The sequence below is a fragment of the Oncorhynchus kisutch genome, linkage group LG16, assembly GCF_002021735.2.
Source record: "Oncorhynchus kisutch isolate 150728-3 linkage group LG16, Okis_V2, whole genome shotgun sequence".
Lineage (NCBI taxonomy): Eukaryota > Metazoa > Chordata > Actinopteri > Salmoniformes > Salmonidae > Oncorhynchus > Oncorhynchus kisutch.
In genome coordinates, this window is record NC_034189.2 from 30,645,367 (window position 1) to 30,662,020 (window position 16,654).

Here is a 16,654-nt window from a genome sequence, read left to right on the forward strand (position 1 = left end):
AAAGGACAATTCCTTCGACCTCATGGCTTGGTTTTTGCTCTGACAACTGTGAGACCTAATATAGACAGATGTGTGCCTTACAAAATCATGTCCAATCAATTGAATTTACCACAGGTAAAGCTGTAAAAACATCAAGGATGATTAATGGAAACAGCATGCACCAGAGCTCAATTTCGAGTCTCATAGCAATGGGTCTGAATAGTTAAGGTATGTTTTAAATTTTTTTTTAATACATTTGCAAAAATGTTGAAAAACATGTTCTTGCTTTGTCATGTGGGTATTGTGTGTAGATTGATGAGGATTTTTATTTATTTAATCCATTTTAGAATAAGGCTGTGATGTAACAAAATGTGGAAAAAGTGAAGGTGTCTGAATACTTACTTTTAGAATTCATGAGATAGATGTCCTACCCTACCCCTTTCAGATAATACATTAAATGCAGTATGAGCCTTATATTTAGCTACATAATGATTGGTTATGCATAATAAGTGTCTAACTTACAGCCTCTGTCTCTTGCGCAATACGCACACACCTGTGCTCCGCTGGCCTCCTTAAAAACGCTCTTTAGCTCTTGGAGTCCCATGTAAGACAAGCTATACTACAAAAGCTTGCTGGACGTTATTTTTTTCATAGCATTTCTTATACCAATACACTATTCAAAGAGGGACACAAGCTCTTGTTTGCTGATGGGTAGTTTGAAAGAGGAGCAAACGTGTGATTGCGGTAGGCTAATGAAGTTATTTATGCAGACCCAAAAGCATTCAATCTTCGTGAAGAGAAGTGAAAGCCTTCAGCATCTAATTCTAGTCCTATATCATTCAAGGATGTCATTAGAATGATGAAGCTAAGGACAACGAAACTTCATTCATTTATCTGTTGAAAGCGAGGAAGGAATGAAGCAACAACCGAGAGAAAGGAGGCAGGCTAAAAACATTAGGGGATGCGTCAGCCTACTAATGATACAATAGGCCTTGTTATATTTCAAAATGAATATCAAACTCGCTCGGCTATACTCGTAACTTTGTAGGCCGCATGTTAGGGCTGGGCAATATGGCCAAAAAAATCATGTCACAGTATAAAAAATGTTTTGAGATGGTATGATGTTATTTGACAGTATTTTAATGTTTTTGAATCATAAAAGTACTAAATTAGCTTCAAATCAACATTTTATTGGTCACATACACATAGTTAGCAGATGTTAATGCGAGTGTAGCGAAAAGCTTGTAAGAAATAATACATAAAAATAAATACATGGCATACTTCCCTAAGGACTCGAAGCGAGGCAACCATTTATTAAATACTATATCTCTCGACACATTGATGAAAATAGTAATGGCCTCTAAACCTCCAAGCTGCATACTGAACCCTATTCCAACTAAACTAAACTACTGAAAGAGCTGCTTCCTGTGCGTGGCCCTCCTATGTTGAACATAATAAATGCCTCCCTATCCTCCGGATGTGTACCAAACTCACTAAAAGTGGCAGCAATAAAGCCTCTTGATAAAGCCAAACCTTGACAGAGAAAGTTTTTTTTTATTTTTTATAATTTTGCACGCCCAATTTTTCAGTTTATGATTTGTTAAATTTTTGGGAAATATCCAATAAATGTCGTTCCACTTCATGATTGTGTCCCACTTGTTGTTGATTCTTCACAAAAAAAATACAGTTTTATATCTTTATGTTTGAAGCCTGAAATGTGGCAAAAGGTCGCAAAGTTCAAGGGGGCCGAATACTTTCGCAAGGCACTGTATATTAATCAAAATATAATGTTAACTTTCACTGCTACGCGGACGATACACAGCTGTACATTTCATTGAAACATGGTGAAGCCACAAAATTGCCCTCCCTGGAAAACATAAGGAAGTGGATGGCGGCAAATGTTTTACTTTTAAACTCGGACAAAACAGTGATGCTAGTTCTAGGTCCCAAGAAACAAAGATATCTCCAGTTTCAACTGTTCTGCCTGCGGCTATGGAACCCTGACCTGTTCACCGGACGTGCTACCTTGTCCCGTACCTGCTGTTTCTCGACTCTCTACCGCACCTGCTGTTTCGAACTCTGAATGACCCGCAATGAAAAGCCAACTGGCATTTACTCCTGAGGTGCTGACCTGTTGCACCCTCTACAACCACTGTGATTATTATTATTTGACACTGCTGGTCATCTGTGAACGTTTGAACATCTTGGCCATGTACTGTTATAATCTCCACCCGGCACAACCAGAAGAGGCCGCCACCCCTCATAGCCTGGTTCCTCTCTGGGTTTCTGACTTTCTAAGGAGTTTTTCCTAGTCACCGTGCTTCTACATCTGCATCGCTTGCTGTTTGGGGTTTTAGGCTGGGTTTCTGTATAGCACGTTGACATAGGCTGATGTAAAAAGGGCATGATAAATACATTTGATGGATCTCTGTCAGCGCCAGGTGTGTATGAGTAGTGCATGACCCTAGGGTGGCAACACAAACATTAAGTCATTTTAATGGGTCTTTCTCCATTCTGATTGTTAAATAATTTTTGGTTGAATTGGTAAATTTCTCATTTGCGATCATTTCCAGACTGCCACGTAGAGCGGCACGTTATGGGCAAACAATCTAGGCCTTATTTTTCACCAAATGTTACAATTGTGATTTGACTTGCAATTTAGAGTAAAACATTTGGGTGAACTGTTGGAATCATGGAAATATAATGATTATTCAAAATCTTTAGTTAGAATATAATAGCGGCCATTTTGAATACAGTGTTGGTTGACATGACAACAAATGAAAATGCCAGGGAGGAGTTATTGTGACAGGGTAGGAACCAAAGTGTTGGTCAGTGTTTCCTAGGGGGCCTTATAATCTTTGGCTACATGTAATGTTCTCTTAGCTACTTCACATAGCTAACATTTTTGCTTAGCGCATTCCCCTTTGATTTAGAAGATACTGTTGCACAAACATGCTGATTTAGGTCTAATAACGTTTGCTCTGACTCAGTACATTCATTAGCTAGTTAGCTAACTAGTGATTAGCATTAACAGGCGAGCAAGATTTAGGCCAAACTTGCTGAGAAAAGACAAACTAGCTGTTTGCAAATGTAAGAAACACAAACTAATAGTGTAATTATAGACCACTAGTGGATTTATACTAAGAAGCCAAGTGAAAACAACGTTGTTGCATGTGCTGCATTGACCATGCAGACTGAACGCAAGTGTCTCTTGGTCAAGGAACAACAAATGCGCTCCTTGACTGATTGATATGGGATGGGGCTAGGCATGTGTGGAAAGGGGCACTGAGAGAGAGCAGACTGAAGTAGCGAAGTAAACTATAAAAATGGAGGTATTACATTTAACAAACCGAACATTTAAATACCGGTTTAGAAGGTAAAGTAAAAACCCAAACCAGTCAGCGCATAAATACCGGTATATCGTAAAATACGGTATATCGCCTGGTTTTATGGGTTGAACAATGTATTATATGGACTGGAATTATGCACAATACAGAAATACGGTCCACACTCAAAAATAGTTGAATTAATTTACCCAAGAGAGCATATAGCGAGCTACATCAACAGGCTTTTCTGTTTTACCTACTGTAATGTGCTGTAGCCGATATCATACACTACATGACCAATAGTATGTGGACAACCATTCAAGGTAGTGAATTTGGCTTTTTCAGCCACACCAGTTGCTGAAAGGTCTATAAAATCAAGCACACAGCCATGCAATACTGAAGAACTCAGTGATTTTCAACATGGTACTGTCATAGGATGCAGCCTTTACAACAAGTCAGTTCGTCAAATATCTGCCCTGCTAGAGATGCCCCGGTCAACTGTAAGTGCTGTTATTGTGTCCATGCAGAAATGGTTTGTCGAGATCGGTGTGGAAGAAATTGAGTGGCCTGCACAGAGCCCTGACCTCAACCCCATCAAACACTTTTGGGATGAATTGGAACACCGACTGCGAGCCAGGCCTAAACGCCCAACATCAGTGCCGGACCGCACTAATGCTGAATGGAAGTCCCCGCAGCAATGTTCTAACATCTAGTGGAAAGCCTTCCCAGAAGAGTGCAGGCTGTTTTAACAGCAAAGGGTAGGTGGCCTTCTCCATATTAATGACCATTATTTTGGAATGAGATGTTTGATGAGCAGTTGTCCACATACTTTTGTAGCGTATATGTACTGGATAACGGCACAATCATTTGGGCTTGGAATCATTCAAATGTCTTTCATAAAGGGCTCATGAAACGTATTAAATGTATGGCTCATCAGGCTCATTTAGTATCCAGACATAGGCCTATTTCTATGCTTTATAATGCTTGGAATGACACTTACAGTTTTGCAGAGAAATACTGTGTTACCTGGCAGAAAAGTGATTTAATCTCGGGATGGAACATTTGTAAAACCAGCAAAATATTCAACCCTAATCGAAACAGGAATAGTGTCTTTCACTATAGGCTGTTAAAGACCTGTAAATGTGGCTCATTTGGCCAATAACCCTTGTTAATTGATGGCGCTGGCTGCGTGGGCGGACGCCCTAATGGGTTACGCACCCAAATGCGGTTACGCACCCAAATGCATATGGATGACCAGTACATTCCTCAAATATCCAATTAAAATCTCAGAAACCCTGGTGTGTATATGCACTTGTGTGTCTCTGTGTCAAAAGATGGTATCACTGGATGAGGTGTGAGAAGGTTTGGGTTTTACTACAGAGGAAACTACACTGCTCAAAAAACAAAGGGAACACTTAAAACAACGCAACGTAACTCCAAGTCAATCACACTTCTGTGAAATCAAACTGTCCACTTAGGAAGCAACACTGATTGACAATGAAGGTCACATGCTGTTGTGCAAATGGAATAGACAACAGGTGGAAATTATAGGCAATTAGCAAGACACCCCCAATAAAGGAGTGGTTCTGCAGGTGGTGACCACAGACCACTTCTCAGTTCCTATGCTTCCTGGCTGATGTTTTGGTCACTTTTGAATGCTGGCGGTGCTTTCACTCTAGTGGTAGCATGAGACGGAGTCTACAACCCACACATGTGGCTCAGGTAGTGCAGGTCATCCAGGATGGAACATCAATGCGAGCTGTGGCAAGAAGGTTTGCTGTGTCTGTCAGCGTAGTGTCCAGAGCATGGAGGCGCTACCAGGAGACAGGCCAGTACATCAGGAGACGTGGAGTAGGCCGTAGGAGGGCAACAACCCAGCAGCAGGACCGCTACCTCTGCCTTTTGTGCAAGGAGGAGCAGGAGGAGCACTGCCAGAGCCCAGCAAAATTGATCATCGGAAATCTAGTGCAAAGACATTTTAGAAGCAGTGCCTCTATAGCCAACAATGGACACTTATTCATTCTTCATCACGCAGTCTTCTAAACCCCCGACTCCGTTTAATGCCAAGACAGACGAACTGCACACACGAGCAACTACACCCACTCAAACATAACTGGTGACTGTTTGATTACCAAGATTGTGCAAGGGTACCAATAAGGATACTGGGGATATAGGCTAGCCACGGAGCTACATGTGAAACACCCCTGGCCTAGACTATACTGTACACAGGGCAGGCAAGTTGACGGAACCCGACTCTGCGTGTGTCGAGAGGTGTGAGTGAGCTTTTTGAAGTTAGCACAGCAAGTTTGAGCAATGTTTTTCAATAATGTGGTATAGCTGTACAGAAAATATGGGGCATGTGTTTACTGTAAGCACTGAATCTTACGTATATCTGCTATGTGTAACTCAAATTTCTTATAAAAACAGTGCACTATGTCAATGGGGGATTTGCATTGAAATTGGTTTACACACACTGTCAAGATCACAGTGATAACCTTCACTGTGTAGACATATTTAATCTTACCGGTTGAAGAAGCTAGCCAGTGGCCCCAGCATCTTGGGCTTGCCCTCATCCTCTGCCCCCGGACCCATGTGTCTCCGCCGCGGACTCCGCAGACCCCCGCCGATATCACCGCCTGGCGACAACGACAGTGCCACGTCTGAGAAGTGGCCGTTGCCGCCATCGTCAGTCTCCATGGTGACGATGGCGCTGGAGTCGGAGGTGACCATGAAGTCCAGGATGTCCTCGTTGGACGCCGACAGCGTGGCAGAGAGCTCCGTGCTCAGACTCGACACGCTGCACACAGAGATGTCGTCGCTGCGGTTCAGGGCTCTGCCTCCCACGCCACTCATCCCCATCGCGATGACTCCCACACCAGCGCTGGACCTGGGGGCGGGGCTGAAGAGGCGCACCAAGTCGTAGCTGCTGCGGGGGAAGGTGGAGGACTTGCGGAGGCCAGCGCTGTCTCCAGACTGGTCCAGAGAGAGAGTAGCGGGGCCCTGGTCGTGGTGGTTCGACCCCAGGGTAAAGCCACTCTCTCCTGGGTGTGGGTGGGCGTGGATGTGCTCAGGGTGGTTGATCTCCAGGGTGGGGATGCCAGAGTCCTGGGAGGCCAGGCTGTTGCAGTCCTGGTCATCATGGCCCCGCTGGGGGCTGCCGTAGTGCTCGGCAGAGGCCTTATAACTGGGCAGGGAGTGCTGGGTGAGGGGGGGCTTGTTGTGCTCATGGTGGTTGTGGAGGTCTGGGCTTAGTTGTGCTGTGGAAATGGGGTCTATGCTGACCATGCCATTCTTCATTATGGTTCCTCCAGCAGCATCTGGAACGAACAAGGAATTAATTGAAACATAGCCGTTATAGGGACGAGAGTCTCCTACTAGTGATAATGTCATATAGTAGAGTGATGGTTGTCTGGATGGCCTCTAAATGGCCAGGTACAAATGTTTTCACAAAAATAAATTTAAAAATGTTCATATTGTCCTTCGGCGTGACATTTTTCAAACAACATTAGCATACAGTTTAATTAATTGAACCAACTTTGGTTTGACAGGTCAGCAGAGCAAGAAAGTCATGCTCCGTAACCTAACTACTGAGGAAAGGTAGGGCTAGGACAGAGATTAGGTTCTCTGCTGACAAATCACTGACTCAGAACCCACCTCCCCATTGGCCAGGCCATCAAATAGCAGTAACAATGGAGCAGAAACACACAGGGAAGTGAAAGATGATCCGGACAGTAACCAGGCTGAAACTGAAACCCAAAAGCAGCCTGAAATCTGAACGGACCTCCTGTACTGTGTTCCTGCCTGGACTGCAATAAATAAGCGAAGACTGTACATCAAAGTCCAGGCTACAGAGATGTGTCAGACACCCCCCCATTTCATAATACAGGGGAATCGGAATTAGAAGATGAGGGAAATTACATTAATTGGGAGAAATTGCTTTGAAAGTGCTATAAAAAATGTATTGGATTGACAAGCTTCTAAAAACCTATTTTTACCACAGTAAAACTAAAAGTACAGTGTAAAGCGGCAGAGTACCGTCAGTGTCATTGTGTGGATCTGAAGGAAACTGTGACAAAAGATCTCAGTTCCCATAAGTTTAACATCTCCTGAGCAGAACTGGAAGAGACACTATGCTGCCGCCGGGTGTGTGTGGGGGGGGGGAATAGATATACTGCCCCTGGCACAATACTTGTCACCAAGTGCTACAAGAAAAAGGGTCAAACATAGTATGAGAAAATAAAGATTATCTGGCAAAAACAATAGGCTACCTGCTGTACATATGATTGAGAACTAAATCAAATTCCTTAATAATAGCAGTTTCCCACTGACTAAACTGACCTAAAGCCCCGGTCAGCTTTAACCTGGTCAAGAGTTTGTCATGTGAGTCTCAGTTGGACTTGGCCCCAAGACAGGCTGGAAACAAGGAGCGGGGAGAGACAGAAGAAAGCAGAGCGAGATAAATAGACAGGTTGTCACTGAGCTAATGAAGTACATGCTTCTTTTAATATCTAAACCTCACACCTGGCAGAAAGAAAATGAATCAATGTTGTCATGGCAAGGGATGTTATCACTTATCATCCCAGAGTCGGACAAGTGGTAAAATCATTTTTATAGGAATTCAAAATAACATGTCAAGCGTAATCTGTATTTGGTAAGAAGCTGAAATGACACTGCATTTTGTCTTCATCTCCTCACAGTAGTATTTTTGTTAAGATGTCATGCGTATGGCAATTCCTACTCCTGGCCGGTATGTGAATGATTGCCATAGTTCCTGAAAGTAGTACAAGCCTAGTCTGTTTCCTGTGTTTGGTTTAGTGTCGCGGGAAGGCATGGACACATTCCACATTGCATAGAGAAGAACACTATCAGCGACTAGGCTACACAAACAACAATGCTTAAGATAATAAAGACTAGATGCTACACTTCCTCTCTGTGATATATTAAGCAACTCTACTAGAGAGAAAGAGAGAGAACAAAATGGTGTAATAAAACGTACCAACGTAAAAGGGATTCCGTGTACGCATAAATACAGACAGTGCGACTAAACTGAAGGTGACAATGCTGGACACAGACTGAAGACTGAGTGGAGCTGAATGAGTCTAGGCCTGCTCACTTTGACAAGTGTGAATCCTGCATCACACCACTCAACACACCCTGAACACACATACCTAGTGCAAAATTGCATTGTTCTCATTATTGCTGGAGATGTAATGAATAGAGACTAGAAACTCGTGTTGCGTTACAGTGGTGTGTATTCATGGATGCCAGTGGATATCCCAAAATATTTGACCAATAAAATAATATATACAGTACCAGTCAAACGATTGTAAAAAACTACTCATTCAAGGGGGTTTTCTTTATTTTGACTATTTTCTACGTTGTAGAATAGTGAAGACATCAAAACTATGACATAACACATATGGAATCATGTAGTAACCAAAAGTGGTAATCAAATCAAAATATATTTTACATTTGAGATGCTTCAAAGTAGCCACCCTTTGCCTTGATGACAGCTTTACACACTTGGCATTCTCTCAACCAGCTTCACCTGGAATGCTTTTCCAACAGTCTTGAAGGAGTTCCCACATTTGCTGAGCACTTGTTGGCTGCTTTTCCTTCACTCTGCAGTCCAACTCATCCCAAACCATCTCAATTGGGTTGTGTTCGGGTGATTGTGGAAGCCAGGTCATCTGACGCAGCACTCCATCACTCTCCCTCTTGGTCAAATAGCCCGTACACAGCCTGGAGATGTGTTTGGTCATTGTCCTGTTGAAAAACAAGTGATAGTCCCACTAAAAGCAAACCAGAAGGGATGGCGTATCACTGAAGAATGCTGTGGTATTATTTAATTCTAAATAAATAATTGACTGTCACCAGCAAAGTACCCCCACACCTTCTACTCCATCCTTCACAGTGGGAACCACACATGCGTAGATCATCTGTTCACCTACTCTGCGTCTCACAAAGATACAGTGGTTGGAACCAGATTTCCACCGGTCTAATGTCCATTACTCGTGTTTCTTGGCCCAAGCAAGTCTCTTTTTATTGGTGACCTTTAGTAGTGGTTTCTTTGCAGCAATTTGACCATGAAGACCTGATTCACACAGTCTCCTCTGAGATGAGAAGTGTCTGTTACTTGAACTCTGGGAATCATTTATTTGGGCTGCAATTTCTGAGGCTGGTAACTAATGAACTTATCCTCTGCAGCAGAGGTAACTCTGGGTCTTCTTTCCTCATGAGAGCCAGTTTCATCATAGCGCTTGATTATTTTTGAGACTGCACTTGAAGAAACTTTCAAAGTTCTTGAAATGTTCCATAGCGACTGACCTTCATGTCTTAAAGTAAAGATGGACTGTCGTGTCTTTTTGCTTATTTGAGCTGTTCTTGTCATAATTTGGACTTGGTCCTTTGCCAAATAGGGCCATTTTCTGTATACCACCCCTACCTTCTCACAACAGAACTGATTGGCTCAAATGCATTTAGATGTAAATTAATTCCACAAATTAACTTTTAACAAGGCACACCTGTTAATTGAAATGCATTCCAGGTGACTTCCTCAAAGCTGGTTAAGAGAATACCAAAAGTGTGCAGAGCTGTCTTCAAGGCAAAGTGTGGCTACTTTCTTGGGTTTCTACATGATTCCATGTGTTATTTCATAGTTCTGATGTCTTCACTATTATTCTACAATGTAGAAAATAGTACAAATAAAATAAAAATCCTGGAATGAGTAGGTGTGTCCAAACTTTTGACCGGTACTGAATATATAAAATCATGTATCCTCTGTCTCTATGTTTTTATATTTTTCAGTAAATTCACCAGTGGCTGAATCTCAGTGGATAAATAATCAGAGTGAGGGAAACAGCGCCCCTCTGTCGCAATATGTGTAGCCTATGTGTCATATGCTGTCTGGACTGAAATAGTATAACATGCTGCTGCCATAGCATTTGATTGATTAATGTCAGCAAGCATTTGGCCTCCCTTGATAAAACAATTATAAAGAAATTGCCAATCAGCATTGAACTGAGCTCAACTTTGGGTTGTCCTGGTTCAGCAAAACACCCCCCAAGGGTGGCTAGTTTGGATTTGGCTTCACACCAATCAAATCACATTTTAAGCAAAATGTCATTTTTGTTTCTCATCTGCTTGTGTTGATGTCCTGCAGTTGCTAGCATGCTAAATCAGGCCTTTCCTAAGCCATGGATGGAGATGGGGATTTAGCTCGTGGTTTTGACTTAATTCTCTGTACAGGCCAATGATTATGACACCAGTTCTGATCTAACCATTACTGAATGTTGTGCCATTGGCCTGAGACGATTGAAGTTCAATACATAGCCTAGCCCTTTTAGGCTCACATTAACTAGCTATAGCTAACTTCGCTGGTTCATTGTTGCCCATGCGATGAAGTTAGGCTACCGAGCTAAAATGCTTGCTAGCTTACGACAACAAAAGCTAAAAACGTACAGTATGACAGAGCCATAGACAGTTGGCCAACACAAAAGAGGATGGCATTAGCATTCAACTAGTCGGGAAAGTTAAAAAAATAAAAACACACAAAAATCACCTCTGCATGCGCGCACACACACACACACACACACACACACACACACACACACACACACACACACACACACACACACACACACACACACACACACACACACACACACACACACACACACACACACACACACACACATCAGTACCATGTACAGCGACACGATATTTAGCAACATTGATTGGGCTAAATTGTTTTCAGTATCTTTAAGTTTGTTTTCAGTATATTAAACTAAGTGTAGACTTGATTTGATTATGTTTAAAATGTTTAAGTTGAAATGGTGCTGAAAGTGCAGTACTCCTGTTGTCTTTGTGCTGACTTGTGATAACTCTGTGGTTCTTGTTAATAAACTGTTGAAAACATGAACTTGCTTGACCATGTTGCAGGTCATATAACTCTTTCTTACATGAAATATGTTATTTGTGGAGTTCACCGGACAGATGTTGGTCTCCAGTTGTGATGAAACAAACATGTGTAGTTGAATTTATTCCGCCATAGTGTGACTTCTTTTTGTTGTCACGGCCTTATTGGATATCACACTGGCATATGAACGAATTGGTTATAGAGCCAACAACGCAATTATCATAACATCGGTTGAAGTATGGATTCTTTACTGGCTTGGCTTCCTCAGTGATTTTACCCACGCACCACTACTGTTGAGTTAGACTGTCACTAGAGGAAAACACAATTAGGTTCTTCCAACCACAATGTATTAAGTTCAATACATCACCATTGAGTGACAATCACTATGAATTTATAATCATTTGCAACTGCACTTTCATTGCCAGTGCATTGTGTCATAGGCAATTATGTCATTATGAATAAATAGGCTACTGATTTGCATATCACCCCACCTGTTGCTCCAGCTCCACTACTAGCCTGAATCAAAATGCCAAAAACGACAGTCTACCTACCACTTCCTCTCCGGTTGTTGGTCCCCTCCGTGGAATGTGCCATGTTGATGCTACAGGTGGGCTGTCGACGGGTCAGGTTGCTGTCGGCTCCTCGATCGGACCATGATGATACGTTGCTGCAACTTACTTAACCTCACGTCCGCTCTAAGCATAGCTTGATGTTTGTTTACAGAGGAAAGTGACTGTTAAGTACGCTTTTAGGACTCATTGACACACACACACGTCATTCAGCCGTGATAGGTAAAAGTACGAGCCGTACGAATGTGTCATTTTGGTGGCTTAAAAAGTGCCACAAATGCCAATCATGTCAACTTGGCAAACGACTCGTTCACGCGATTGCCAACGTCTCAAATGATACGCTGCGTCAGTTCTATACGCTTCCGTTTTCCATTATTAAAGCCGATAGTGTTGCTCAAACGTTACAACAGAGCATTAAAGAACTACACAATCTGGATTGGTTTATATTCTATGAAAAGACACTAGGTAAGTTTATCCGGTCTTTGTAATAACATACCTGTCTCCGTGCATCCGCAGCCATTTTAAAATAAACTTACCGAATTGAGCGCAATGTAATCGAGCCAAGAAAACGACTGCGTCGATGACTTCACCTGTCAGCCGCCAAGGCGTGAATAATCGTCTCATTGTCTCCATCCAATGTCACCATCACTAACAGGACAAGTTTCTCAAAAGTGGTCAACTTGTGGTAAGTTGAACATTATGGTAAATTGAGTCCTTGTTAGAATGTTATATTAGGACGCCAGATGACAATGAAAACAGATGGTGTTCTATGCATTTATATTGTGACACATAGCTGCTATTCTGTATTGGACGTAATGCAATGTGGGGTTTTCGATTATTTTCACTGTCTCCACATATGCAGAATTTAAAGTCAATCACTTTCATATGACCACATAATGTATAAAGTGTATATTTCAGTACAGCAATTCAAGAGCAAATAAAAGTAGTTGCAATATATTTGACCATAGACAGATGACAAGGCTGTACCATTTATTAGGACTATTGTATCTGTATGTAGCAGATCGTATCTGCCCTCTGGTTTCAATGTGGAGCCAGGAAGGAGACTAATACTGCCTTCAGTGTAAAGATACACTTTCTCAAGATATCAAATTCTTTATATTAATATTCTCTACAACTATTATGCCCATTAAATTATAACACTGAACTAATGGCAAAGCATCCTTAAGTACAGTGAACATTGTGCAAATAAGACATGAACAGAACCTGAGGTGATTTGGTTTATACCTTTATTAGATGTTAAAAAAAACTCCAATGAAAAAAATAATTTACTCGGGGTGTACATGAAATTAAAACAATACAACCACTTGACACAGTTGGGAGAAGGATGAGGGAGTAAGGTATGGGATGAGCTGGGATGAGAGGGTGTCATCTAGTGGAAATGAAGAGACAAGGAAAACTGGTTTTCAGTGCTGGATATGCTGTTCTTCAGACCACAGTACAATCAAAACTCAATTTGTTAAACCTTTTCAATGTAGTTTCAAATGCACTCTCACTTGATGCATTTTCTCGCCAAACTTTTTTCTTCTCAATATATAAACAAAACCTTACCATGGAAGAACATAAAAAGGAAAATACATGGGAGTTTGAAGGAAATGCATCTATTTAAGTGCTTTGTGACTCAGTCTCATATCCACACTCACCATTTTTCTATTTTTATTATCACTTCTTTAACCTCACCTGTACTTATTTTATATAATTAGAACCTGTTTTATCTATTCAACTTAAAGAGATGGTGTGATGTTGGCATGCTGCTTTTATTTTAAAGACACTCCATAACGGTTGGGTCTTTATTTTTTCAGCTCTCACTCACTCAAAAATAACTTTTCATGCTGAATTAAGTGAATTTCCCCCACATAAGCTTAAATGTTTAAGTTTACATGCGCCAAGATATTGCATATGACCGAGGGCCATGAAAAGGTCATCCTCACATTACTTATGCAATCTCAAATTGCTCGGCCAGCTTCAAAAGTTAGCTCTAAAACTAAGTGCTGTACAATTAACTGTACAAATCTTGGGATTAATAAACACGTCAATTTTTTGCTCAAATAAAGTTTCAGTACTAAATTAATGCTTGAATGAAAGTACTGATGCACTGCCACATACTTGTTTTCCACCTACTTTAAAAACAAATGTTTAGTATTTAAGTATTCCTGAGTGACTGACAACTGTCTAAATAAAATAAAGAATTGAAAGCAGCCAGAAATTTTCTGAGCAGTCTTTCATTCATGTTTCGATCGGTTTAACACAAGTGAAGAACATACAATAAAGTATGGGGCAGACACTGAGGCCCTGGCAAATTGAAACAGTTTGCTATTGACTTTGCCAAACCAACTCAAGATACCACTGTCCATTAAGAGGTCTATGAATAGTAAAAACCTAGGATCAATGACAGTGCTCACACTGTGCCTTGTGACAGTGCATTTAAACCCGTTTGTGCACATGTTGTTGGCAGACATTTTGGACATGGGGGCATGGTAACAAACATTTGTTGCCTGTGCTTCAATTCCTAAGTCTTCTGAGGGCGAAAATATTCAACCAGTTCTTGCCCCCCCCAAAAATGGTATATGGACTAATATTTTGAAAGGGAAGGAGGGAAACAACAACCTGAAATAACCCCCTGCAGGGATATAAAGATATGCACAACGCATTTAGTCTAAATATGTGATTTAATAGTCAATGCACAGGCCACAAAAACAATCAATCCAACATCTTAGGGCCTCAAATTAAACTTAGTTTGTGCACTTGCACTTACGAGGGTTTGGGGCACAAATATATTTTGCATTTCTCTTGGTAAAGATCTAGCACACAATGTCATTTTGAACAAATGTCTGTACGTGTTCAATGCAGACACACACGTACGCACACATAAAAAAGTGAGACATTTTTGGATACTGGATACTGTATACCAAAAATAAAAGTAAAACACCCCTCTAAATAAAAATGTAATATTTTCGTACTTCGGTGGAATGATGTAATTTTTGGTTGATCACCTTTTCCTCTGTTTTATATTACACTTTTCAGTTAAGTAGTGTCAGCATACATTTTTTATTTATTGCCTTTAATATCCTGCTTCTGCTGTAGACCTTACAGTCCAATGAGCATAGTGATACTATATTCTTGTAATACAGTCTGAATTTGTTGCCACCTGATAACAATATTTAAATCAAATACCTGTAACTATTTACTAGAATTGTTATTACAGGCCAGTTAACTTACTAGTTAAAATAAAAACTTACTAGTTCTTAAAATAAAAACCAAGCCCACATAAAGTGAGAACCATCAGCAGTCAATTATTTTGCTTTTCTTTTTTTCTCTCCAAAATATCCTTCCACTCTGCCTCAACAAACAAAACTACAGGATCTACAGATCACGGCCACAATATCGATTTTGCAACAGTAATTCATAGCACCAATTGTTTGTACTATGGAGTTGATTTTGATTGCACCAAATCGGTGCCTCTGTAGAGGATGACTGTAATTAAATATTTTTGCAAAGAGCCATTACTCCCCAAATTGAACTCAAACGTGCTTTTTTCTTTTTTTGGAAGTTTTGTACTTTTTTTTTGTGCCTCAAACCATACTACCTACGTCTACTACTAAGGTTCTGAAAAACTGACAACCACCCTTCTAAATCATACTAATTTAGAGCAACTTTGCACACTTCTGGGGGGGGGGGGGGGGGGATCCTTGATACAGATTTTTCAGAGGAAAGATGCACACATTCTTTCTCTTTCCACATTCAGAAAGGCACCCATGCTACCAAAATAAACTATTATTGCACTCAACTCAAAAATCGCCACATTCTTCCTTCACTTTCTGAATGATAGGGGTGGAGAAAGAAAAAGAGGATGCTATCGCGGTGCTTTCATACAACGTTATGAAGAGCGACATCACAGTCAATTCATGGAAATTGTAGCAGTTACACTAGTAAAGAAGGAATGAGACTAGTAGGACAGGCACAACCATTTGGACACCACAACTACCAGTATCCTAGTTTAAAAGCAAAAAGAAAGCTGGAGAAACCGATGGAAGGAAAAACAAGATAGTCCCTTATATCTAACTGTGACTAATGAAGATTATTAATGTCTGGAAAAATCAACTAAAGCAAATCTATGTATGCATGTATTCAGATATTGCATCACAAAGACATGTAGAACTTTTTTTTTTAGTTTTTTAGTTTTTCATATTTTCACTCTTTTGTTGTAGTTGTTGATTACATACGATTCAAGTTAGTAAATGAAAATCAGCAGGGTTGGGATGTGGTGAGGGGTTCCTCTGTCCAGAAGCCTTTGGTTTCCCGGTCCTGAGGTCTCCCCTATATCTGCTAGTAGAGGTGCAGTCAAACGAGAAGAGGTTATATCCTCTCGACAATAGGCTTACACTCCACAGAGCTAGTTATCAGATGTTGTTGCTTCCTGCAGGAATAAAGACATTGGGTGAGAAAGATGGCGTCCAGTACAGTGATACATTTTAATATTTGTAATTCAGTTTAAACTAAGTAGTTGCATATAAAATGACAAATTCATGACCCATCTGCATCTGTCAGGACAAACGAAAAAAATCTAAAGCTTCCAAATTTAAAGCAATACAAATGAAGTAATCCCAGCCATAGGCCCAAGATATATTTACCCTAACTCTGATTGATCATACCTGTACACTGAGATCCGGGGAAAAGGGGGGAACAGAGTGTGTTCTGCCACCAGCACTCATCTTGCTGGCTGCCAGTTCCTCCCTGTCCACTAATATTTAATAGAGGGAACTAAAAAGAAGAAAGGCAAGGTATTAGTCTAACGCAGGGGAAACTGTTTCATTGTAAAAATGTAAAGTCTCTTCTGATCCAAC

At 40.9% G+C, this 16,654-nt stretch overlaps 2 protein-coding genes across 2 annotated transcripts in view; both read right to left on the reverse strand.

The window, feature by feature from the left end:
* LOC109906618 (TBC1 domain family member 14-like) overlaps positions 1–12,331 on the reverse strand; it is a 63,965-nt gene extending 51,634 nt beyond the window's left edge. The window contains exons 1-3 of the mRNA XM_020504418.2: positions 12,289–12,331; positions 11,775–11,928; positions 5,830–6,622 (exon numbers count right to left, since the gene is read on the reverse strand). Of these exons, the coding sequence (XP_020360007.1) occupies positions 5,830–6,622; positions 11,775–11,817 (836 nt within the window). The 5' untranslated portion in view covers positions 11,818–11,928; positions 12,289–12,331. The remainder of the gene's footprint in view (positions 1–5,829; positions 6,623–11,774; positions 11,929–12,288) is intronic.
* A 691-nt stretch (positions 12,332–13,022) lies between these two features.
* LOC109906617 (uncharacterized protein KIAA0232-like) overlaps positions 13,023–16,654 on the reverse strand; it is a 37,838-nt gene continuing 34,206 nt past the window's right edge. Inside the window, exons 7-8 of the mRNA XM_020504417.2 lie at positions 16,463–16,571; positions 13,023–16,227 (exon numbers count right to left, since the gene is read on the reverse strand). Coding sequence (XP_020360006.1) covers positions 16,211–16,227; positions 16,463–16,571 — 126 coding nt within the window. The 3' untranslated portion in view covers positions 13,023–16,210. The remainder of the gene's footprint in view (positions 16,228–16,462; positions 16,572–16,654) is intronic.